General features: G+C 36.1%; 1 protein-coding gene across 1 annotated transcript in view; it reads right to left on the reverse strand.

The window, feature by feature from the left end:
• The window catches only part of LOC132111733 (asparagine synthetase [glutamine-hydrolyzing]-like), an 82,192-nt gene that overhangs the window by 4,990 nt on the left and 49,867 nt on the right, over positions 1-27,335 (reverse strand). Inside the window, exon 8 of the mRNA XM_059519314.1 lies at positions 451-557. Within this exon, the coding sequence (XP_059375297.1) occupies positions 451-557 (107 nt within the window). The remainder of the gene's footprint in view (positions 1-450; positions 558-27,335) is intronic.

The raw sequence follows: 27,335 nt of genomic DNA on the forward strand, positions 1-27,335 counted from the left end.
ATTCAAAGCAGGCCAAACATTCATAAAAATCATAAAATAGCAGAGTCATAAAATATAGCTTACAATGCATGACCATAATGTCTCACATAAGGGTCTAAATAAATAGTTTTTGGGGTTTATCGTCACTAAAATGCCCGAAAGTCATTGCATTACGTGATAAAAATAAAAAACTGGCACAATGCTAGACTAGGGTGACCAAATGTGCCATTTTCCCAGGACACGTCCTGGCCAGGATTTTTATATTGCCTAAAATATTCAGTTTTTGGCTTTGGTTTCCTGTTTTCATACTTAATGAAGGTAATGATCGTTTGACCAATAATACACAGACATTGTACGTAATCAACCAATCGTGGTGCGCGAGAAGGTGGGATCTACAGAAGAACGGTCAAAGGGATGGAAATACGTGTACATATTAGTGTTCGATTTGAATATACATATACTGATATCTACCTTATGAAAGTAGATGTATCCTTGTGTCAGCTCATCAGAACCTTCACCTGAGAAAATCACAACACTGTCTGTCTTCTCATGGATGTACTTTGATATCAAGTACATACCTGCAAACCAACAAAAAAAAAAAACACAATGAAAATCCTGTTCTGCAAAGCACTGCTGCTACCAAGTGGCTTTATGCTGACCTTGTAAATTCAAATTGCTAAAGCAAGCATGGCCGTTAACTCTTTATTGCTCATAGGCAGGATATGATCTTTTCTGATCCCAAAGTTCCAAACACTATTTAGGCTACAGACATGAATGATGCTACAAATCAAGCAGTTTGTTGCTCTCACATACACAAGGGTTCGGATGAAATAATTGTTGATTATTAAAATATAATTTGTGTAAAATACAGTGGAAAAAAAAAGTGTATCTATTACCAAAAACTATTATCTTTTGTCTATATTCTCAAGCTTGTAAATCAATGTAGTAAAAGTTGTACACACACTTAATGAAAAGGGTGACTTGTCAGACCTCATGGAAACCAATATAGCAGGAGGGTTTGTAACCTTCAATACGGTTCTTTGGTGTTTTATGAACAAAAGTCTTCATGATTATGACTACATATTCAAAACATGGCAAGACTTCTTCAGTGAAGAATAGTGTAGTGAAAACCGAAAGTGAATGATAGGGTCTGTCAAACACTACAGAATCACTGAAGACCAAAAAAAGACCAAAAAGTACTTCACAAAGCCAAAATCCATGAAAGAATTGCAATTGCTTAACCCTTGTGGATTGTTCAAATTCACTACCCTTTCAAGTTGTTCGGGATGAAAACATCCACTCAATTAAACTGCTGTAAAAATGTATCAGATTCATATTTTTTTGAATTTTTTGCATTAATCTGTTAATCAACCTCAGTCCTGATCAAAACTACCAAATGTTTTAAAAAAAAAAAAATCCAAGATTTTAACTCTTTAATTGCCAAGTTCATAAATGATGTCACTGATTTGGGGGGAAAAAAAACACACACAAAATGACTTATTTTCAATATAAAAGTAATTGTGGCTGGATTTTATTTTTACTTTTTATAACAGTCTTGGGCATGTCAAAGATTAGTAGCAACATTGGCTTTGATGCATTTTTAGTTTTTGTGCAACATTAGATTAAATTTTTTTCTCCCTAATTTGTTGGTGGCTGTTTTTGCCCCATTGACTTCCATTATAACAACATTTTTTGATTGCAAAGCCATGACACCATGTTATCATGCATTCCTGATTGTTTGTGGTTTTCCCTTTTGGGAAGAGGTAAAATTTGTTAATTTTACAGTTGATCACTAGGTGGGACCATTAACCCTTTAGATATGCCTGTGCAAAAAAAGGCTTAGTTTCTGGCTTGTATATGGAGTTATATGGAGTATAACAGCAAATTATAGTGTTTGTGTGTGTGAGATTCTTGATTGTTGGTGGTTTTCCTTGTTGGGAAGAGGTAACATTTGTTATTTTTACAGTTGATCACTAGGTGGGACCATTAACCATTTAGATGGTTAAAAAAAGCTTAGTTTCTGACTTGTATATGAAGCTATATGGAGTATAACAGCATATTATATTGAGTGTGTTTGTGTGTGTGTGTGTGTGTGAGAGAGAAAGAGTGTGTGTGAGAGAGACCTTTGCGCACTTACCTTAATGTATTTCAGAAAATCACAATGTACACCTCAGCTCTTAGAACTACATGGAGTAAACAAAAGTGTATTTATGCACCTGCTGCCTTTTAATGGTGGTGAAAGTATTCGGTTGTTAAGTGATGACATAAGAAGCGCTGTTTCCGGGTCCAGGCCTGTTGTTAAGTGATGACGTAAGAAGTGCTGTTTTTCCAGGTCCAGGCCTCAACTCGCTTCACTTGAGAATATGACCTCAGCAGCCGTTTATGAGCACTGTTTATTCATATTGATAATTTAAGTTAAACGCTTTCAAACTTACGATATACACTACAGTCTCCATGCTCACAGCGTCCCAAACACAAATAATTTTTATATATATTTTTTATATTTATATTTTCATTGTCTGGCTATCTGGTACTTCGGTATGGAGTTAAAGGTAAATATTATAACTTTTTCGCTAGTATTCTATCACATTGTGAGTTTATATTAGCACCTTTTGTTGTTTTCTCGTGGTAACTGATAGAGCGTTTGGACACGGATGCGCTGCTACGTGACGTCAGACTTAACAAGCGAATAGACTTAACAAAAGCAAAGTACGTGGATTTAAACTCTTGGATGCCATCGTGCTGGATATTTAATGGTGAGAAGAGCAGCAAGCAACACGAGAAAGGGCTTGACTTGTACCAAAGTTTTAGAAATGATTATGTAGCGTGACCCCTCCAGCGAGCTGCAGCTTATTTGAAGTTGGTATTGCATTTTGGTTCATAATACATTATGTTCATAAATTTAATGCGAAGTAGATTTTTTTACAGGATTTTAAGGTTTTAAACTGGCTTTACCATCAAGAAAAGAGGATCATTTCACATATAGGCCATCTGTACTTTTCACCATCAAAAGGAATCAGGTGCATAAACACACTTCTTTTTTTATTGTTTACTCCATGTAGTTCTGAGAGCATGAGGTGCATATTTTGATTTTTTTCAGATACTGTACATCAAGGTAAGTGCACAAAGATCTCTCTCACACCCTCTCTTTCTCTCTCTATCACACACACACACACACACACACACACACACACACACACTATAATTTGCTATTATACTCCATATAACTCCATACAAGCCAGAAACTAAGCCTTTTTTTGCACAGTCCTATCTAAAGGGTTAATGGTCCCACCTAGTGATCAACTGTAAAAAATAACAAATGTTACCTCTTCCCAACAGGGAAAACCACCAACAATCAAGAATCTCTCACACACACAAACACTATAATATGCTGTTATACTCCATATACAAGCCAGAAACCAAGCCTTTTTTGCACAGGCCTATTTAAAGGGTTAATGGTCCCATCTAGTGATCAACTGTAAAAATACATTTTTTTACCTCTTCCCAAAAGTGAAAACCACAAACAATCAAGAATGCATGATTATATGGTGTCATGGCTTTGCAATCAAAAAATGTCGTTATAATGGAAGTCAATGGGGCAAAAACAGCCACCAACAACAAATTAGGGAGAAAAAATTTAAATCTAATTCTGACTAATTAACTAATTAAAACTAACAATGCATCAAAGCCAATCTTGTTACTAATCTTTGACATGCCCAAGACTGTGATAAAAGGTAAAAAAAAATCCAGTCCACAATCACTTTTTATATTGAAAATGTAATTTTGTGTGTTTTTTTCCCAAATCAGTGACATCATTTATGAACTTGGTAATTAAAAAGTTAAAATCTTGGAATTTTTTTTTTTTTTTTTAAATGTGGTAGTTTTGATCAGGACTGAGGTTGATTAATAGATTTATGCAAAAAAAAATTGAAAAAAATATTTATCCGATACATTTTTACAGCAGTTTAATTTAGTGGATGTTTTCATCCACGAACATCCCGAAAGGGTAGTGAATTTGCCCACAGTGTACCGTTGAGTTTTTGAAAAATTTCAAAGCATTTTCCCAAAATATGGGTCAAAATAAGATTTATCACCCAAAATCATTCCATTTGCTCAAACACAGAGAAAGTTGTGGCCAAAATAAGACTCAACTTTACCCCCTAGTGGACGAAAACGTCCCCAACAACGCACAAGGGTTAAACTTTAAAATCACAGACACCAATACTAAAATGCAACAAAAACGATGTTTTGGTCATAAAACGTGGCCAGTTGGAGAACCAAGATGAGCTTCGATATATGCCCTCTCCAGATCAATCACCTGGCTTAAATTTTATCCAACCACCATGGACAATTTTTGAGAGAAAAGTGAGAAGCAAGTACCCTCTTTCAACATCTGTAAAGTAATTGACACTTTCTCATAGACAACATTCAGGTGAAGAGATCTAACTGAAACTGAAAGATCTCTTCTATTTGACTTGGTAAATACCATGAGACAGTGATCGGTGAAAACAGATGTGAGATTGTTCAGTCTCATGCTGAACTTTTTGTCCTGCTATTTAATATTCAAGGCAGTATAATGCTGATGACACACACGAAAGCACAAATGCATTATAAAGCACCATGAAGCCAAAGTCCAAGTGTTCTGAAGCTGTTCCATAAGTCAGTGTGAGGTACACATGAATATTTAAGGCATTAAATTCAAGTTGACAAACTCTTCTCTTCGCTGCGGCTGTCTGTCATCCTCCATTCAGCAATCAACTGACTTTTGCGTTTGATTACGACAGTCAGGATGATGAAACTCACTCCAAGAGCGCACACTGAGATTTAAAACTGTTAAAAGAAAAGGCTCAATATACTATTGCACAGATTTGAAAAACTACTCAATATATATTTCCTTTGTGCTTTGAACTTCTCTATGCAGAGCTGCTCGCACTGACTCGGTGTTGCTTCAAACGCATCATTCTGCGCACAGGATGTGCATAATCACTTTGTGTCCCTATGTATTGGAACTTTCATATTATATTATACTTTTGCACAATGAATGATTATTTAAAGCGTTTCTTGCTCTGCCCTATAAGGCTATTAATAATCTAATGTATAGCACAGGTATGGAGGCAGCAACATGATAGATAGTAGGGCTGTGTTGAAAAAATCGATTCACCAATTCTGAATCGATTTTCATATTAATTTCTAAAGATCGATCCGTAACTCAGAGGATTGATTTAATAATAGGCCTACATTTTCCTCGTGAATTTTTATTTGCCGCGTCATTGAATTCACGCATGCGCGCGAGGTGGAAGGACATTAAAACAACGAACATGGCAGCTTTGAAAACTCCAGAAAAGCTAAAAGCTGCAATCTGGCACCATTTCGGGTTCAGAAGCAATAAAGAGAATGAGCTTGACAAAAGCAAAGCAATTTGCAAAGCCTGCCAAATGGAGGTGAAGTATTGTGGAAATACTACTAATCTCAGGAACCACATAATGCGACCATCAAAACATCATATCCAAGCACCTGTCCGCGCGGTCGTCTGCTCAGAGCCTCGGCACGCACTCTCCGATGGCGGTTTTTACGTCACACCTACCTAGCGGTCCATAGTGGACTCGCGGACGCAGAAAGTAAGAGGCTTTAAGATGCAGTCTGTAAGATGAGCACGGGAGCACGACTTGACGCGCGACATTGATGTTACTACATCGAGCCGAATTTCACAAAATTGTTCAGCTCCCGACAGAATCAGGTGTTTTATTTATGGGGAGTAGCATTATTTATTTATTTCAATGAATTTAATAGATTAGATATCATAATATTTAGGCTATAATATTATAAATCAGGTTGGTTTGTATTGGTGACGTAATGTTTAAATTATATGCGTGCGGCCCGTGAGACTTGTACTTGGATCATAATGCGGCCCGCTGGAAAAAAGGTTGAGAATCACTGGCTTAAAGGGTTTCAGGTGGTTTGTCGACGTTGATGCCACCTTCAGATAAAAGCACCAAACTTGTATTTATTTAACATAATTGTATGCATTTTAAAATTAGAGATGGGTTCTGTTTTAATGTACCCAAGTGTACCTACAATAAAAGAGTTTAATATACAGGTTTGTGGCTCTTAATTTCATTTTATTAATTACCCAATTGTAAACTTATGTTCACTGTTCTTTTGTATACATATAGTATTTGTATTAAATCTATATTCATTGACTTGAATCAAGTATAGAAAATAGAGCTTAAGATCTTTGCCCGAACTTGACGGGACCCGATCAGACTTCATTTCAATTCGGGCTTAATTTATATAATTTACCAATGCTTGTGCAGTAAATGAGCAGTCATATAATGTGTTTCGATTAGCGCGAGAAAGATGCGAAAATGTATGCCGAGTAGTTGAAACGGAGGCTTGCCTCTGACGATTACGTTTTGGTAGCACCAGCAACTAAAGCAAAGTCTGAGGTTTGGAAAAGTTTTAACCTTGTTTATAATGAGAATCCTCGGATAATGAGCCAGAGGGTTATATTGCTGGACACACCATCAGTGGGTGCAGGAACGCGCTGAAGCCATCTACAGTGGATTCAATCATTTTCCTCAAAAAAAAAAAAAAACACGTAGGCCTTACCTAATCTTGGTGAGTAAATGTTTTTCAAATAATAACTAAATATTAATTTAATCTTAAATGCATAATGTAGACAGAGTAGGCTATATAAGCTAATGTTGGCATTAATATTTTATTATGTCAGCTGCTATGGCGAAGCAAATCCGACAGAGCCTTTATCTTAATTTCGTTATTGCCAAATACCCATCTTAATTTAGAATTTATCTTAATTTTTTTAAGAAAGATTTGTTTTTATTAGTGCGTTGGCCTATTTATATGCTAAATGAGCCTATACTTAGGGCTATTTATAGAGTGCTGAGATATTATGATGTTACAGAGGACTTATTTCTTTGTTCAAACTTCCAAGTGGCCTATTACGTTAGTCATGTATAAATTATGTTAAAACATGTATAAATGACTCATTCCTGACAAAAGGCAAAAGAGCTGCATGCGTGCATTTGAATAATAATGTCAGTTGTAAATGGGTTCGGGCTTTTAAAAAGCTGTCAATCAAAATGTACTTGTCGGGCTCGGGTCCTGTCGGGCTTAACTTTTAAGGCCCGATTACAGCTCTAATAGAAAATCGAATCGAAAATTGAATCCATCTGGAACATCTGAATCGATACCCAGCCCTAATAGATAGGACTCCTCTATTTATATGTTGATGCCTTCATTACTGTGTAACACATTAGAAAGAAAAGTCTTTTAATTTTACAGTTTATATTTATATATAAATACATTTCCTTGTTTTCAACAATGTATTTTACAACAATACAGAGAGCAATGTGTATCATTTTTTAGGGATGCACGATCATTATTTCTCACGGCCGATTTTGATATAATTTTTTTACAAGCAAACTGGCCAATTCCGATACTGATTTCTGATTTTTTTAATTTATGGTAAATGGTAAATGGACTGCATTTATATAGCGCTTTCAACAGACCACATGGCCATCCAAAGCGCTTTACAATTTGCCTCACATTCACCCATTCACACACACATTCACACACCGACTGCGGTGTCTGCCATTCAAGGCGCCATCCAGCTCGTCGGGCTGATTTATTTTTTAAGCAACAAACAAGAAGGAAGGAAAGTGTGCATAAACAAGATGTTTATTCTGTATTTAATAGGCCAAACTGGCTTTTGGCTATTGAAAACAATAACCGTAACCATGAACCATCTGAACATAACCGTCTGAAATTGACGGCAGTATCTGCACAGTAAATAGCCTACATTCAATACAAACATAGATGGTACAGACATCAGCATTCAGCTTTTGTATTTAAATCGGGTTGAAACTACATAGAACTGGCCTTAAATTAAAAGATTAACTAACCATTGTGTGTGTGTGTATATAAAGACCTCTAACACTAGCTTGCTCTATTTTTTTTATTTTATCCGTTTTGAAAAATATGATTCCCAATTAGGGCTGGCCAAAAAAAAAAAAAAAACGCTATACTTATTATATTAATATTAGGCAATTTATAGGCAAAGAATATTGTTTTTAAAAAATAAATGTTATTAACCTGTATTTCTTCCACCCGAACCGGTTTCGGAACGGTAATAATATCAGAGGAACACATAACAGAAAAATTAACATATTGATTCTGCTCTGAGTGAACAGATTCATTTTTATTTTTTTTTCGTTTTCCCTGCCTTTTTCAAAATCTATTTGTGGCGGTCAGATTTGATAGTTGCGGCCCGCCACAAATAAATCAATGTCTGGGAAACTCTGCAGTCTATTGAATAATATAAATGACTGTTGTTTGACTGGAATTATAGAAGACACACGTGCAACACTAACCATATATTTTTGTGAGTTTAGTCTTTCAGGAGATTGTCTGATATCCATTAACTTATTAACTAGTATATGTATATATATATATATATATATATATATATATATATGTGTGTGTATATATGGTGGGCATAGATAAAAAAAATTTAATCTAGATTAATCTTACTGTGATCTTAAAATTAATCTAGATTAATCTAGATTAAAATGGCTCATTCGAATTCTGCCGAAGGCATTCAGAATATGTGTTACCCAAATAAAATTGACAAACAGTAAGTCTTTGAGAAGGGGTTTATCAAGCTAGGTGGTGCATTAGAATAGGGGCTCATCTCCTGTTTCCAAAATGCATCACAAAGTGCTTGAAAAAGCTGTAAACTAATTCCACATTGCACAAGATGCAAACAACCTTACGCCTAGGGATGGGATGGTATGAAAATTTAATATCACGATTATAGTGACTAAAATTATCACGATTATCAATATTATCACGGTTTTGTTGAAACGAGATGAAAGTGTTCAAAAATAGTTGATGCTCACACTGAAAACATTTCAGCAAGTTTTATATTTAATAATCAACAAACAACTAATAAAACAAGCAACTCTATGCACTTAATTTAAAGAAAGATTAAATTCTGTGGCATTTCCTTCCTTACAATGAAAAGTGTAGAAGCATAGAAAAGTCACTGACTTTCGCCATTCCTTCTCGAAAAAAAAAAAACAAAAAAACATTGTGCGCTGCGCTTGCGTCAGACTGTTGCTGGCTGGACATGATTTAATAGCGAGTTATTAAAACCGCGATAATCAAACACGGTTTTAATGATAATTCATTTTTAAACGATATTACTAACCTTCAGCACATTTTATCACGGTTATCGATAAAACCGGTTATCGTCCCATCCCTACTTACGCCTGTTTCACACATACTCCGTCTGCAGTGCGTATGCGTTGCATATTTTTTTACGCACCCATGTTTACAGATTCCAGTTGCATTTCAGCAGCGTTGCATCTGCAGCTGTGCAGCGATCGTTTATGTACCGAGTAGCGGACTGCAAACGCATCCTATGTGAAAGCATATCGATTCCGTGCTGCACCACATACGTAACGCACACGGACTGCATACGCACTGCAGACTGAGTATGTGTGAAACAGGCGTGAGCAACCTTTTCTTTCAGAGGAGAAAACTCTTTATTGAGCGTCATCTTTTTCTACCAGTCGTGGACCGGCGGCCACAGTATCACTTGTGCTCGCACATGCAGTCTAGTGATGCGCGGGTCGGGTTTATTTCAACCCACGGGTCCCGCGTTTATGAAATTATTTGGCCCGCCCCAGCCCGCAAATAAAGTAACATTTCTTTACCCGCCCCGACCCGTGCATCGAGGACATCACGGAAGATACATTGCTGCTTAGACCTTCGTATTGTAACCTTATCAAAGAACCTAATAAAATATGAAAATATGTATTCCAAATATTTAATATAGGCTATATGAAATTGCACTAGTGATGGTTCGTCCGCGAACGGATCTTTTAGGTGAACGAAACGTTCTCGTTCAGGTAATCCACTGACTCATTTCTCGTTCACTGAAGTTCCTTCCTCCACAGTAGCGCCCGAGCTCGGCGCTATTAGCAGCGCATGCGCAGCTCGTGAATAGCTCTGTGAAATGTTTCATCCTGTCAAAGAGTTACTCAAGATGTGACGGAGCATGTTTTTTGCTGCGTGTGTGAAGAGAAAAATAGACAGCCGTCCATAGGGAGGAACTAGAAGCGTGCGTTGCACACACCAACATGAAATACGTCTCTTACAAATCTGGAACGCAGTCATTATTTGAAGTATCGATACTAATAAATTTAGGAATCGTGACGTTTTTAATTTCTGAGAATCGTGATACTTTTGAAGTATCGGTGCACCGTACAACACTAATACACACAGTACAGACCAAAATTTTGGAAACATTACTATTTTTTGTTTTTGAAAGAAGTTTCTTCTGCTCATCAAGCCTGCATTTATTTGATCAAAAATACAGAAAAAAACAGTAATATTGTGAAATATTATTACAACTTAAAATAGTTTATTTGAATATACTTAATATAATGTATTCCTGTGATGCAAAGCTGAATTTTCAGCATCATTACTCCAGCCTTCAGTGTCACATGTAACATCCAGTCTATCACATGCTCATTTAGAAATCATTCTAATATTCTGATTTATTATGAGTGGTGGAAACAGTTCTGCTGTCTAATATATTTGATTAATAAAAGGTTAAAAAGAACTGCATTTATAAAAAAAAAAAAAAAAAAAAATTATGTAAATCAACATGTATATATATATATATATATATATATATATATATATATATATTCTAATAATATATTTTCTTTACTATAACTTTATCAATTTAACACATCCTTGCTGAATAAAAGTATTGATTTTATTTTAAAAAAAGAAAGCAAAACAATTACTGACCCCAAATTACTGACCAGTAGTGTATATTGTTATTACAAAAAATTTAGATTCTAGAAACAGTTAAAAAAAAAAAAAAAAAAAAAAAAAAACTTTTTAATTCATCAAAGTATCCTAAAAAAGTATTAAGCAGCAGAACTGTTTCCAAATTTGAAAATGAATCATCATATTAGAATGATTTCTAAAGGATCATGTGAATGATCCTAAAAATTCAGCTTTGCATCACAGAAATAAATGATCATTTAAAGTATAATAAATTTAAAAACAATTATTTTAAATTGTAATAATATATCACAATATTATTTTTTTTTTCTGTATTTTTGATCAAATAAATGCAGGCTTGATGAGCAGAAGAAACTTCTTTTAAAAACATTAAAACAGTAATGTTTCCAAACCTTTGGTCTGTACTGTATATACACACATACATACATATATATGCGTGTGTATATATATATATATATATATATATATATATATATATATATATATATATATATATATATATGCATGTGTATATATATATATATATATATATATATATATATATATATATGCATGTGTATATATATATATATATATATATATATATATATATATATATGCATGTGTATATATATATATATATATATATATATATATATATATATATATATATATATATGCATGTGTGTATATATATATGTGCTGTCAATGTTAAAGCGTTAACGCATGCGATTAATTTTTGTCTGGTTTAACGTGTCAAAATATTTAACGCAATTAACGCAGCATCCTTATTTTCTGCCATCCGTTGGCTAGCTTTACATTATATGATCACGCTCTTATTCATTTAAATGCTTTTAAACATTTCAAGAGCGGCAAGACAAAAGAGAATGCGCTGTCTGTGAATGCCCTTATGTGACACATACACACGTACACACACACACACACACACACATATACACACACACAATGCATAGACAGGGCGCCAGAATCCAGTTCTCTTAAGCGCTTGAACTAACAATAAACATCCCAAAGTGCCAGTTTTGTCGATTATCCTCATAAGAGCAATCTTACATGATATACATAAAGTCTAAAATGAACAAAAAGAGTTGTGAGAGAATGAGGCGAGATCCATAGACAGTATATAAACGGTGAGATCCGCGTCTCTGTCTGCACTTAAAGGGACAGCAGCCAATAAAGCTTCCTGTCAGTAAAGTTAAAGAACAAAGGGAACAGAGAAAATGACTCGCTGCTCTTGACTAAATAACTTTTGTAGCTTTAATAAGGATTAACTATTTAATTTATAGTTTATGCAGTGCAGACTGCATATAACTTTGATAACTTTATTAAATTTCTGTATATTTCCTAACTGTTAAGACAGGAAGGGCAGGAGTAAACATGACATTTATAATGGGTTTATGTTAGCATTGTTTTAAGTTTTCTTAAATTAAAAACTGTTATATTCTTGAAGCCTAATAATAAATGTAAAAAAAAAAAATAAAAAAAATCAGTAGCTGTATTAATATCAGTAATACTGGCGTTCATTCATAAAAAGATGTAATTTAAACAAGTATTTAAATTTAACTGTGAAATTATTACATTAAAAAAATATATTAAAAACGTACAAAAACATTTCTTTTTTTATTGCGATTAATCACAGAAAAAATGTGTGATTAATCTAGTTAAAGTTTTTAATCGATTGACAGCACTAATATATATATATATATATATATATATATATATATGTATGTATGTATGTATGTATGTATGTGTGTGTGTGTGTGTGTGTGTGTGTGTGTGTGTATGTGTATGTGTATATATATATACACATATACACACAACCCGAATTCCGGAAAAGTTGGGATGTTTTTTAAATTTTAATAAAATGAAAACTAAAGCAATTTCAAAATCACATGAGCCAATATTTTATTCACAATAGAACATAGATAACGTAGCAAATGTTTAAACTGAGAAATTTTACACTTTTATCCACTTAAGTAGCTCATTTAAAATTTAATGCCTGCTACAGGTCTCAAAAAAGTTGGCACGGGGGCAACAAATGGCTAAAAAAGCAAGCAGTTTTGAAAAGATTCAGCTGGGAGAACATCTAGTGATTAATTAAGTTAATTGATATCAGGTCTGTAACATGATTAGCTATAAAAGCTTTGTCTTAGAGAAGCAGAGTCTCTCAGAAGTAAAGATGGGCAGAGGCTCTCCAATCTGTGAAAGACTGCGTAAAAAAATTGTGGAAAACTTTAAAAACAATGTTCCTCAACGTCAAATTGCAAAGGCTTTGCAAATCTCATCATCTACAGTGCATAACATCATCAAAAGATTCAGAGAAACTGGAGAAATCTCTGTGCGTAAGGGACAAGGCCGGAGACCTTTATTGGATGCCCGTGGTCTTCGGGCTCTCAGGCGACACTGCATCACTCATCGGCATGATTGTGTCAATGACATTACTAAATGGGCCCAGGAATACTTTCAGAAACCACTGTCGGTAAACACAATCCGCCGTGCCATCAGCAGATGCCAACTAAAGCTCTATCATGCAAAAAGGAAGCCATATGTGAACATGGTCCAGAAGCGCCGTCGTGTCCTGTGGGCCAAGGCTCATTTAAAATGGACTATTTCAAAGTGGAATAGTGTTTTATGGTCAGACGAGTCCAAATTTGACATTCTTGTTGGAAATCACGGACGCCGTGTCCTCCGGGCTAAAGAGGAGGGAGACCTTCCAGCATGTTATCAGCGTTCAGTTCAAAAGCCAGCATCTCTGATGGTATGGGGGTGCATAAGTGCATACGGTATGGGCAGCCTGCATGTTTTGGAAGGCTGTGTGAATGCTGAAAGGTATATAAAGGTTTTAGAGCAACATATGCTTCCCTCCAAACAACGTCTATTTCAGGGAAGGCCTTGTTTATTTCAGCAGGACAATGCAAAACCACATACTGCAGCTATAACAACAGCATGGCTTCGTCGTAGAAGAGTCCGGGTGCTAACCTGGCCTGCCTGCAGTCCAGATCTTTCACCTGTAGAGAACATTTGGCGCATCATTAAACGAAACATTCGTCAAAGACGACCACGAACTCTTCAGCAGCTGGAAATCTATATAAGGCAAGAATGGGACCAAATTCCAACAGCAAAACTCCAGCAACTCATAGCCTCAATGCCCAGACGTCTTCAAACTGTTTTGAAAAGAAAAGGAGATGCTACACCATGGTAAACATGCCCCGTCCCAACTATTTTGAGACCTGTAGCAGAAATCAAAATTGAAATGAGCTCATTTTGTGCATAAAATTGTAAACTTTCTCAGTTTAAACATTTGGTATGTTATCTATGTTCTATTGTGAATAAAATATTGGCTCATGTGATTTGAAAGTCTTTTAGTTTTCATTTTATTAAAATTTAAAAAAACGTCCCAACTTTTCCGGAATTCGGGTTGTATATATATATATATATATATATATATATATATATATTAGGGCTGGGACAACGTGTCGAGGTCATCGATGACGTCGACGCAAAAAATACGTTGGCGCAAAATATGCGCATCGATTCGTCGACCTGTTTTTATTTCTCTAAAAAACGTTTGCAAAACGTTTACCTTATGTGCGCTGAATATACGCGATGGCCGGATCAACATTCTGTCCAACGTTATATAACCAATCCAGGGGTTTTTCTGCATTGATCTTTTTTTTTGGCGGCTGTCAAAGCCTTATTTGATCGGTGAGTGACAGTGACAGGGCGCGTACGAGAGAGAGCCCCGGCTGCGCGCGCACTCACAGTCTTCAAACAACACGAGCGCTTCTTCTTGCTCTCTCCCTCCCTTGTGCCTACTAATCAAAATCATTAAACACGATAGAAAAAGGGCGAAACACCATAGTTTTACGCGCGCTCGCGCACTCACAGTCTTCAAACTACACGAGTGCTTCTTGCTCTCTCCCTCCCTTGTGCATATTAACCAAAATCATTAGACACGGAACGCCAAAGTTTCACGTGAAGCATTCGGAGATTTTTTTTTCTCCATGACAGGCTGCTGGCTCCCACTGTTAATTTTTTTTTTTTTTTTTGTAAAAGCACTCTCTGTATTAGCTTAAAGCCCTCAAGTTTACATTTACATACTGTATTCTTTCAATTGCTCTAAACAAGTATTTTGGGTGACCTTTTTTATTGAATACTAGACATCAAGTTGTTGTTATTTTCATCTGAAAGAACTTCTTTTTTCAGTAAGCTAGGCCCTATGTGTTCAGTAAGCTTGTTTCAGTAAGCTATGTGTTTTCAAGGCTTCAAGGTTTTATTGAATGCTATCTCTATACAAGTGCAAAGTAATGCATTCTTAGTCAGTCTTTTATTTTGTAATTTTAAGAGCAATAAACATATATTGCAATGTTAAGGAATTGATGTTTTTTTTCATTCAGATATGTAAATCAACATGTATAAATTGTTAGTAGTCAATTAATGGGGAGATAATAGAAATCAAATCGGTCTGAAAAATTAATCGTTAGATTAATCGATGCAGCGAAAAAAATAATCGCTAGATTAATCGTTTAAAAAATAATCGTTTATCCCAGCCCTAATATATATATATATATATATATATATATATATATATATATATATATATATATATATATATATATATATATATATGACAACACTAATACATACATACATTTTGCTGCTTGATTTCAGCAAATCAGTTTGACCGAACGCAGGCAACGTGATTAATATTCATGTACCCAGCAGCTCATCAATTCGTAGTGCATTGTATATACATTAGTATGATAGTAGAATTAATAGTAGTATTATCTTTTAATAATAATATTATCTATTACTATTTTTTTACAGGAACCCTCAATGACCAAAAATATCTTAAGCATCACCACCAGTCTTCAGTTCAGTTAAAAAGACAAATATGCATTCATTAGGCCTAAAAGTTAATTTTTACATAAACGCATTGTGCTAAAAATATTACTATTATTTAGTAAAATGTATGTGATAAATCACAATATTTCTTCCATGTTTTAATTTTAATTGCAAATCCCCTTTGTTTACCAAAAATAAAATGTGTTTAAATTTTATAAATTAAAAGACAAATTAAATTTGGGTGAAAGTTGTTTACTGTTTTTCATAATTATATAACTTGTAGAAAAACTTTAAACACAATTGTAAATAAGTATAAAGAATGGCATTGGTTTTATTTTTAGTGCTAAAATTTTTTTTTTTTTTTAATTCGCATATTTTTGTGTTTTGCTTTGGTACAGAGAACCGTGGATTTTCACTTGTATCGGTACCGAATACTGACATTTTGGTACCGTGACAACACTAGTATGTATGTATATATATACACACACACACACACACACACACACACACACATACATACATATACATACACACATACATATATACACATACACATATATATACACACACACATATATACACACACACACACACTTACAAAATGTTGACATTCCCTTTAGCACAGATTTTTCTTTTTTTTTAAAGTCTCTTCTGCTCACCAAGCCTGCATTTATTTGATCCATAATAAAGCAAATGCAGTAATATTGTGTAATACTTTTACGACTTATAACTGCTTAACTTATAACTGCTTTCTGTTTGAATATATTTTAAAATGTAATTTATTCTTGTGATCAAAGCTAAATTTTCTCCAGTCTTCAGTGTCACATGATCCTTCAGAAATCATTCTAATATGCTGATTTGCTGCTCAAGAAACATTTAGTATTATTATTATCAATATTTAAAACAGCCAAGTACATTTTTTTTCAGGATTCTTTGAATATAAAAATCCAGAGATCAGAATTTATCTGAAATAAAAATATAATTCAAAAGCTTGGAGTCATACATATACAGTCGTGGCCAAAAGTTTTGAATTACATAAATATTGGAAATTGGAAAAGTTGCTGCTTAAGTTTTTATAATAGCAATTTGCATATACTCCAGAATGTTATGAAGAGTGATCAGATGAATTGCATAGTCCTTCTTTGCCATGAAAATTAACTTAATCCCAAAAAAACCTTTCCACTGCATTTCATTGCTTTCATTAAAGGACCTGCTGAGATCATTTCAGTAATCATCTTGTTAACTCAGGTGAGAATGTTGACGAGCACAAGGCTGGAGATCATTATGTCAGGCTGATTGGGTTAGAATGGCAGACTTGACATGTTAAAAGGAGGGTGATGCTTGAAATCATTGTTCTTCCATTGTTAACCATGGTGACCTGCAAAAAAACACATGCAGCCATCATTGCGATGCATAAAAATGGCTTCACAGGCAAGGATATTGTGGCTACTAAGATTGCACCTAAATCAACAATTTATAGGATCATCAAGAACTTCAAGGAAAGAGGTTCAATTCTTGTAAAGAAGGCTTCAGGGCATCCAAGAAAGTCCAGCAAGCGCCAGGATCGTCTCCTAAAGAGGATTCAGCTACGGGATCGGAGAGCCACCAGTGCAGAGCTTGCTCAGGAATGGCAGCAGGCAGGTGTGAGCGCATCTGCACGCACAGTGAGGCCAAGACTTTTGGAAGATGGCCTGGTGTCAAGAAGGGCAGCAAAGAAGCCACTTCTCTCCAAAAAAAAAACATCAGGGACAGATTGATCTTCTGCAGAAAGTATAGTGAATGGACTGCTGAGGACTGGGGCAAAGTCATATTCTCCGATGAAGCCCCTTTCCGATTGTTTGGGGCATCTGGAAAAAGGCTTGTCCGGAGAAGAAAAGGTGAGCGCTACCATCAGTACTGTGTCATGCCAACAGTAAAGCATCCTGACACCCTTCATGTGTGGGGTTGCTTCTCATCCAAGGGAGTGGGCTCACTCACAATTCTGCCCAAAAACACAGCCATGAATAAAGAATGGTACCAAGACACACCTCCAACAGCAACTTCTTCCAACAATCCAACAACAGTTTGGTGAAGAACAATGCATTTTCCAGCATGATGGAGGACCGTGCCATAAGGCAAAAGTGATAACTAAGTGGCTCAGGGACCAGAATGTTGAAATTTTGGGTCCATGGCCTGGAAACTCCACAGAACTTAATCCCATTGAGAACTTGTGGTCAATCCTCAAGAGGCGGGTGGACAAACAAAAACCCACTAATTCTGACAAACTCCAAGAAGTGATTATGAAAGAATGGGTTGCTATCAGTCAGGATTTGGCCCAGAAGTTGATTGAGAGCATGCCCAGTCGAATTGCAGAGGTCCTGAAAAAGAAGGGCCAACACTGCAAATACTGACTCTTTGCATAAATGTCATGTAATTGTCGATAAAAGCCTTTAAAACGTATGAAGTGCTTGTAATTATATTTCAGTACATCACAGAAACAACTGAAACAAAGATCTAAAAGCAGTTTAGCAGGAAATTTTTTGAAAACTAATATTTATGTATTCTCAAAACTTTTGGCCACGACTGTACACATACATATACATACATTGGGTTTTCATGAGCTGTATGCCAAAATCATCAGTATTAAGACAATAAAAGACCTGAAATATTTCAGTTGGTGTGCAATGAATCTAAAATATATTAAAGTTTTTTAATTTTTATCATTACATTATGGAAAATAATGAACTTTATCACAATATGCTAATTTTTTGAGAAGGACCTGTATATATACATACACATGTGTGTGTGTATATATACACATACATACATGTGTGTGTGTGTGTGTGTGTATATAAATATACATACATATATATACACATACATACACACACACACACACACACACAAACATATATATATTATACACACACACACACATATACACATACACACAAATACACACACAGTAGGTGGGTGGTAGAATGTAACTGTTAGCCACGGAAGCACGAGTAACTTGTTGTATCATCTAAAGATGAAGCATGTCAAGGAATACAATGAAAGCCAACAGATGCGCTCCACATCAGGTGTTATGTCAACCTCTGGTGCTAAAAGCAAAAAACTATCTCAAACTAGTTTGGCCGAATCATTTACCAGAGGCACTCCATATGACAAAACCTCACACAGATGGAAAGAAATGACGCAAGCCATTACAATGCATATCTGTAAAGACATGTCACCAGTTTAGACAGTGGAAAAGAAGGGATTTCGTGATCTGATCAAAATGCTTGAGCCGAGATATGTAATATGTAATAGATATGTAGAGTTGCCGCGATTGTATGGAGAATGCCGATGGAAAATTGGAAGCGGAGCTTCGCGACGCTTTATACTTCTCAACAACAACTGATTTGTGGACAAGCCGAACTACACAGCCATATATGAGCTTAACAATCCACTTCATCAAAGACTGGACATTGTGCAGTAGATGTCTGCAGACTTCCTATTTTCCCAAGGATCACACGGGAGAGATGATAGCTCAAAGCTTAACCCCATCAAGTCGATTAACGCGGATACGCGTTTTGAGTCATTTTCTCCTGATAACCCCGAAAAGAACTTAAATTACACTTTCAGTTTTAATCGTACAGATAAGTGCAATACATCGATCGAATCTGTAAAGGGTCTACTTTTTTTTGGATACAGACATAATAACAACAGAACTTTGTGCACTTATAAAATAAAGATAACAAACAAGGTGCGCTGTCTGCAGCCTTTGTCTGCGCTGATCTTCTTTTACAAACATGTCATTTAAATGAACTGTAACTCTGTGAATACTCAACGAAAATACATGAGAGAGATATCTATAGAAAGCTTGACATGTCTATTTTTAAACTAAACAAGTGCCGCCGAAAACAGATATTCTGTGATAAAGTAATCCATATGAAAACAACGCGATGTCTGTTTTTCATGTCTCCCCTCATTATATCTAATGTGACCACGCCCCCGCGCTATTCAGATTCAAACTGAAGCGCGCAGCTTGAATACGCCCATAACAGAAGAAAAAGCAGCGAGACTGTTCAAGTTTTTTTTATTTTACTGTTTGCTTCGCGATGAGAGGAATAACACATAATTCACCCCAAAAAGATGTGATGTGGTTGAGGATTTGAGAAATGGATTTCCTCAGAAAAAAAGAATGAAGCACTTTATTCAGCAGAGATCATAAACATGAGTAAGTCTCTTTTTATTTATTTATATACTTGTACTAGTTTTCACATAACGTGTAAACGTTTTACTAGTTAGACTTTTTCCAAACTATAATTCCTGACTAAATGTATAATCAAGTGAAACATTATGAAGTTTCAATAACAATATACAACACTATACCCTTCGAAAGCTTGATGTAAATAATATAAATGTAACAAATAGATAACTGTAACAAATGTAAAAACAATGCTTTTCTTTCCATTTATTCCCCCTAAAAACCCAGAAAAATATTCTCAGCTCTTTTCAACATTAATAATAATAATAATGATGATAATAATAACAACAAACGTTTTTTTTTTTTTTTGTAGAAAATAAGATTGTTAAAAGGATTTCTGAAGGATTGTGTGACTGGAGTAAGCATGCCAAACAATTTGTTTGAAAGTCAGCTTTGATTGTTTCTAATAAACTGTTTAACTGCTCCACCAAGTGGATATTAAATTATGTTGTGGGATAATTAAATATATTCTTAATAAACTACAAACATAAAATTATATAGATTTATTTTGTTCTCACATTCTCTCTTGTAACTACTCACTCACAGTTGCACAGATGACTGAATGGCTCATTATGCAGCTCATTATGCGGCCCTTTGTCTTCTCAGGTGTAAATCACAATGATATTCATGGTAGTTGACGCCTACTCGCATATGACTTTTACCAACAAAAAGTGTCTTAGAAAATTTAAAAATAATATATTGTTTTCTGTGAGTGAGTAAACAAGATGATTTTCACATCATTTAGAAAGAAAAATTCTAGGCTACAAGCTCCAGTTCTCAAAAATCCCGGGAACCATTGTTCTTTATGCGTTTTTTTGCCTTATTCAAGCGTTTTAACATTTTTAGTTTTTCACTAACCACGCATAAAATTTTTTTTCTCAAAAACACAATCATGTACATACATGCATTTCACATATTATTACAGCCCAGTTTGTGCTGATTACAGTGAGATTAGTCTTTACCCATTTAGATATTTATAAGAAACTGAAAAAAGCACAAATGTCAAGGCATGACAAAACTTCTCCAGGCCCCAAAAATACCCTTAGACTCCAGAGGGTTAAAGGAAGCGCTTCAGTCATGGGAATTGCGAGAGGATCATCAAGTCTGTGTCACAACTGATATGCAACGAACAACATCAAAGCACTGCAACTAAATGACTGGACGCGGTTACAGTGTTTTGCTCATAGTCTTCATTTAGCCATTGGTAAGTGTCTAATAGAAATTAATAATAATGGTTTTATAATTCTTTGACTTTTATTTTATTATTTATACATCTTGTTATTAGGAAGTACATATGTTGTTAATCTTATTATTAAATCTTAATTCTAGAGATAAACGTTTTAAACATTTTTAAATGCATGCTACTTGTCTTGTGTAATTTGTCAGCTATTGCTACATTGTTTACACATTGTGTAACAGACTTTGCTTTGATAAATATTCTAATTCGTTTTTGAACATTTGTTTTTATATTTCTGTGAGTTTAAATGGGTTTAAGAAATGCATTATCTGTCTTACTAAAGAGGGACTTTTATTTTGACTGGTGTTGTAGTCTACGGGGAAGGAAAAAGAAAGCACGCAGTTCAAGTTCATCAGAGTTGTGTCGCAGATAACGTTTGCAACTTTAAGCACCCCCCGAAAAGGCATAAGGTCTGTATATTTTTGATAACTGTTTGTTGTAATGACTGTTTTGTGTAATTCACTGTATGTTAATGATAGAGGTTTGAACTAGTCTGTAATTCGCGCTTCTTGTACTTTGTTTGTTTAGCTCTTACGGTGATTTTTGAGTGAAAACGGACTCAAACTTCATTAACATCAGTAAAGTTTGGGCCATCATTCGGGCGGGGTCTGCTACAGTAAGAGCTTCACCTTCGCTGGTTCAGATCCTCGATGCACGTGCATGCTCACGATGGCAACGTGACGGATTGCTGCACGTCCGAATCAGCATGATGGTCTACGAAGCAGAGTCGCTGTAGTCAACGAGTTCACTATGGAAATGGATACGGACGAACCAGATTCTGAAAGCCTGCTTCAGACGGATATTGAAGGTGAAAAGGATAAAAATGAAGCAGTTAAATGTAAGGATAAAGATAAACCTGAATCTCAGTGTCAAAAGCAAGACAGTAAAGAACTCACTCGACGCTCAGAACGTCCGCATATGCCCACGGAGAAAATGCTTGCTTATCAGAAAGATGAATGCTGTAAGAAAGAAAAAAGATTTTTTCCCACTTTGTATGAGCAATGGAAGTTAGAAGCTCATAAAGCAAGACAGAACTTAAAAACTGACATAACTGATAAACAGCTGGCTGAAATGGCTGACTCTATTGAGGACAAAAAAATATATATTTTGAAACTCTTCAGTGACATAAGGGAACATGTTACACCTACTGCAGATTTAAGATGTAAAATTGATGCATGTGAAGCTGTGACCAATGACAATCAAAATAATGCTTGAAAGAATGGCAATTGTAGATGGCGAATTTGATGCAGAAAGAGAAAAGGGCAGGCTGCGTGAACTTTTAGCATATAGTTATGCTCGCTCTATATATGGTTCCAGTGCTTCAAAAACAAGTGTCAGTAGTCATTCCAGATCCTCTAGTGCAACAAGCAAACGTGCAGATGCTGCAGCAGAACTGGCTGCAAAAGAGGCTGAATATAAGATGATGCAAACATAAAGGCAACAAAAGGAAAAAATAAGAACCTTAGAAGAGCAACTCAGAAGAGAGTTAGAAACTCAAAAGTTTGAATTGGAACGGCTGCAGGTGGAAAAGGAGATAGAGGTTGCTCGAGCCAGAATAAAATCCTATGAAGAAGAAATAAAACAAGAGACAAGAAGTCAGTCAATACCGAATGATCATCAAGGGCAGAGAAACAGAATGTTACATCAGCATTGCAGTGTTGTTCAGTCAACACCTCTCAGTGAAGTGTCTCATCTTGCTCAGGCAGTTCAGGACAGCATAGCCATCAACAGGTTACCCATACCCGAGCCTTTAGTGTTCAATGGAGACCCAATTCAGTTTGTGGACTGGAAAGCCTCATTTATGTCACTTATAGATAGAAAAGGCATCTCTGCAGCTGATAAACTCTATTATTTGAAAAAGTATATCAGTGGCTCAGCACACAAATATCTTGAAAGCACCTTTTATCGTAATAATGAAGAAGCGTACAAAGATGCTTGGAACAAGCTTAACCAAAGATACGGGCAGCCATTTGTCATTCAAAGAGCATTCCGTGAAAAGCTGTCAAAGTGGCCAAGAATACCATCCAAAGATGCAGAAGGCCTGAGAACATTTTCAGACTTCTTAAATGCCTGCCTGCAAGCCATACCTCATGTTAAAGGCCTGGAAATATTAAACGACTGTGAAGAGAATCAAAAGCTGGTACAGAAACTTCCTGACTTGGCAGCCTCCAGGTGGAACCGCCAAGTCACAACATCACTTATGGATGGCAAGGAATTTCCAAGCTTTTGAGACTTTGTAAAATTCATGTCAACTGAAGCAGAAATAGTGTGTAATCCTATCACTTCTCTACATGCTCTTCATTCACGTGAGTCACCTCATGAGAGAAGAAACTCAAATGAAACCAAAAGAAACAAGGCGATTGTCTTCAAAACACAAACAACAGTAAACAGTGACAAACAGACAATGGCTAAAGGACAGTTAAAAACACCATGCATGTTGTGTCAAGATGACAGCCATCAACTTTGTAAGTGCCCAGAATTCATGGTAAAGTCTCTGAAAGACAGAAGGTCCTATGTCAAAGACAACAAACTCTGTTTTGGGTGTATGAAACCAGGTCACTGTGCTAAGGATTGTCGGCATCGCCACACATGTATGTATGCAAACTGCGACATCCCACATGTCTTCATGACTACAACTATGAGAATAAGGGAAACAGAAAGCAACCAACGGTAAGCATGGAGCATGCATGTGAGAGTGAGATTACAGATGCCATGACGCTTAATATCACAAGACAAGGTCGCTCAGTCATTACATCCATGATTGTACCTGTGTGGGTGTCATCCATCAAAAATCCATCCAATGAACAGCTTGTCTATGCTTTGTTAGACACTCAGAGTGACACCACTTTCATTGATGAAGTGAGTAATAAACTGCAAGTGGATTCTCAGCCAATTAAACTCAAACTTACCACCATGATGGGAGACAGTATGATAATTAAAAGTAAAAGAGTGTCTGATCTTCGTGTGAGAGGGTACAATTCATCAGTACATATCAATCTGCCTCCAGTATACACCAAGGAGTGTATTCCTGTCAATCGTGATCACATACCAACGCAGGAAACGGCAAAGAACTGGAGTCACTTGAAGGTAATCACAGACGAAATGTCACCTCTACTCAGCTGTGAAGTAGGTTTACTTATTGGCTACAACTGCCACAGAGTGCTAGCTCCCAGGCAAGTTATACTGGGAAAAGATGATGAACCTTATGCTATTCTAACTGACTTAGGATGGAGTGTTGTGGGCTGCTCCACACCAGGTATCAACGGATCAATATCAGTCAGTCTGTGTCACAGAATAGCCACAAAGGAGATTCCAGCTTTGACACCTATGGATGCCATCCGTGTACTCGAGTCTGACTTTAAGGATGTCACAGCAGATGAAAAGACAATTTCTCAGGATGATAGTGTTCCTAGACAAACTCAAAGAAGGTATAAAGAAAAATGCTCAAGGACATTATGAAATGCCTCTTCCGTTCAAACAACGGCCATACTTACCTGATAACAGAGAGCTTGCCAAGGTCAGACTCAATCATTTGAACAAGAAATTCTGTAGAAACGAGAAATATAAGACAGACTACATGGCTTACATGAATGCCACTCATCATGCACTCACTCGTTCAAGCACCCACTGATCCTTCCCAAAGATCATCATGTAACAAAGTTGATTATTGCACACTATCATGAAAGTGTAAAGCATCAAGGAAAGGGTTTCACAATTAATGCAATCAGATCTTCCGGCTATTGGGTACCTGGAATAAACAGAGCTGTCGCATCTTACATTCGCAACTGTGTACCTTGTAGAAGGTTGAGAAAACCTGTGGAAGGCCAGCGGATGAGTGATCTTCCCACAGAACGTGTAGAGCCTTCCCCACCGTTTGTGTATTGTGGTATGGATTGCTTTGGTCCATTCATGACTAAAGAAGGAAGAAAACAGCACAAAAGGTATGGTCTGCTTCTAACTTGCTTTTGTTCAAGAGCCATTCATATAGAAATGTTAGAAGATGTCCACAGATTCTTTCATCAACAGTTTGCGATGCTTTATTGCAATTCGAGGCACAGTACGGCAGATCAGATGTGACCAAGGTACCAATTTCGTTGGCGCGAAAAACGAACTGAACTCGGCATTACATCAGCTTGACCCAGAAAGGCTCACTGCTTTCCTTGCAGATAAACAGTGTGATTTTGTAATGAATCCCCCTCATTCCAGTCATTCAGGTGGTGTATGGGAGCGTCAAATCAAAACTGTACGGAGTGTTCTTAATGCTACAGTTTCCCTCTCATCAGGCAGGCTCAACGATGCTTCACTGCGCACTTTATTTTATGAAGACATGGCAATAGTCAACAGTCGCCCCCTTACAGTGGATAACCTGAACGACCCCAAGAGCTTAGAACCGCTCACACCTAACCATCTGATTACCATGAAAGCCACCACAGTCCTACCACCACCAGGAAAGTTAATAAGAGAAGACATCTACGGGAGAAAGAGATGGAGACAGGTGCAGTACCTTACTGAACAGTTTTGGAGTAGATGGAAAAAAGAGTATCTCCACAATATTACGCCTAGACAATGCTGGCATGCTCCAAAAAGGAATTTTCAGATTGGTGATGTGGTCATGGATGCAGATGAGAACCTTCCAAGAAATGAGTGGAGACTAGGACGGGTCGTAGACACTGTAACTAGCCAAGATGGACTAGTAAGGAAGGTCACAATAGCACTCGGTGACAAAAAACTAAACAAAAAAGGAGAACGGGTAAACAAGGTCTCAGTCATTGAGAGACCAGCTCAGAAGTTGGTCTTATTATTGGAAGCGGAGTGAACAAATCTTCAAAAGGACTTTGCTTTACACACATGCACACAAAATGGTTATTATAAGTTAAAATTACTTATGTTTGAAAATTATGCATGTTGAAATAACATTTATAATTTGGTGGGAGTGTAACAGACTTTGCTTTGATAAATATTCTAATTAGTTTTTGAACATTTGTTTTTATATTTCTGTGAGTTTAAATGGGTTTAAGAAATGCATTATCTGTCTTACTAAAGAGGGACTTTTATTTTGACGGGTGTTGTAGTCTACGGGGAAGGAAAAAGAAAGCACGCAGTTCAAGTTCAGAGTTGTGTCGCAGATAACGTTTGCAACTTTAAGCACCCCCCGAAAAGGCATAAGGTCTGTATATTTTTGATAACTGTTTGTTGTAATGACTGTTTTGTGTAATTCACTGTATGTTAATGATAGAGGTTTGAACTAGTCTGTAATTCGCGCTTCTTTTACTTTGTTTGTTTAGCTCTTACGGTGATTTTTGGAGTCTTACGGGGATTTTTGAGTGAAAACGGACTCAAACTTCATTAACATCAGTAAAGTTTGGGCCATCATTCGGGCGGGGTCTGCTACACATTGCCCTCTACCCATTTAATCTATTTATACAGAGAGAGGTGTAAAAGTGCCCCAAGTTGACCGCGCAATTGGGGTGTGCAAGAAAATTGTGAGTGCCTTCTCAAACACTTGGAAAAGACAGCGTGAACTGGCCATAGCTCAGGTGCAGCTAGGCTTGCCTGCTCTCTTGGTTCTAAATAAATGCGACTTATAGTCCAGTGCGACTTATTTCGAAAAATACCGTAACTCTTTCTTGGCATAAAAAATTGAGACAAAATAAGGCGGCAGAGCGAACTTCTCATATAGTCCTTCTACGTCATTACCACATAGTGTGCATTATAAGTTAAGTGATCAGTCTCATTGATGCATGCAAAATACGTAGTTTTGGCCATTACAAAGTCTCCATCCACAAACAGACGTACATCGTCTGCAGATATAAGATTATTTCAATGCACTTAAACAAGTAATCAGAAAGGACTATATGTGTGCAATATTTTAAAACGAGCCCTCACTAACTGAGTTTAATGCCACAGTTATGTTAGAATGCATCTCTTTCTTGTTTGTGGTGGTGTGATGGGCTCGTTATGAGGCGCACGGTCCGGAGCGCTGTATGACTGATGCATCAGTTCAACTGAACTTTACTCCAAATATATAAACTTACCAGTCTTCAATACTTGATATTTAATGTGTTCATCAATATTAGTGTTAAACTGCTGGACTTGATGAAATCTACTATGAACTAGCCGTTTTAAATACAGTATTTTTATATTTAACGTTAGTTTATCAATATGTTTGAAAGTATTTTTTTTTTATTATTGGTGATTACATAG

This window comes from Carassius carassius, chromosome 31 (genome assembly GCF_963082965.1).
Source record: "Carassius carassius chromosome 31, fCarCar2.1, whole genome shotgun sequence".
NCBI classification, from domain to species: Eukaryota; Metazoa; Chordata; class Actinopteri; order Cypriniformes; family Cyprinidae; genus Carassius; species Carassius carassius.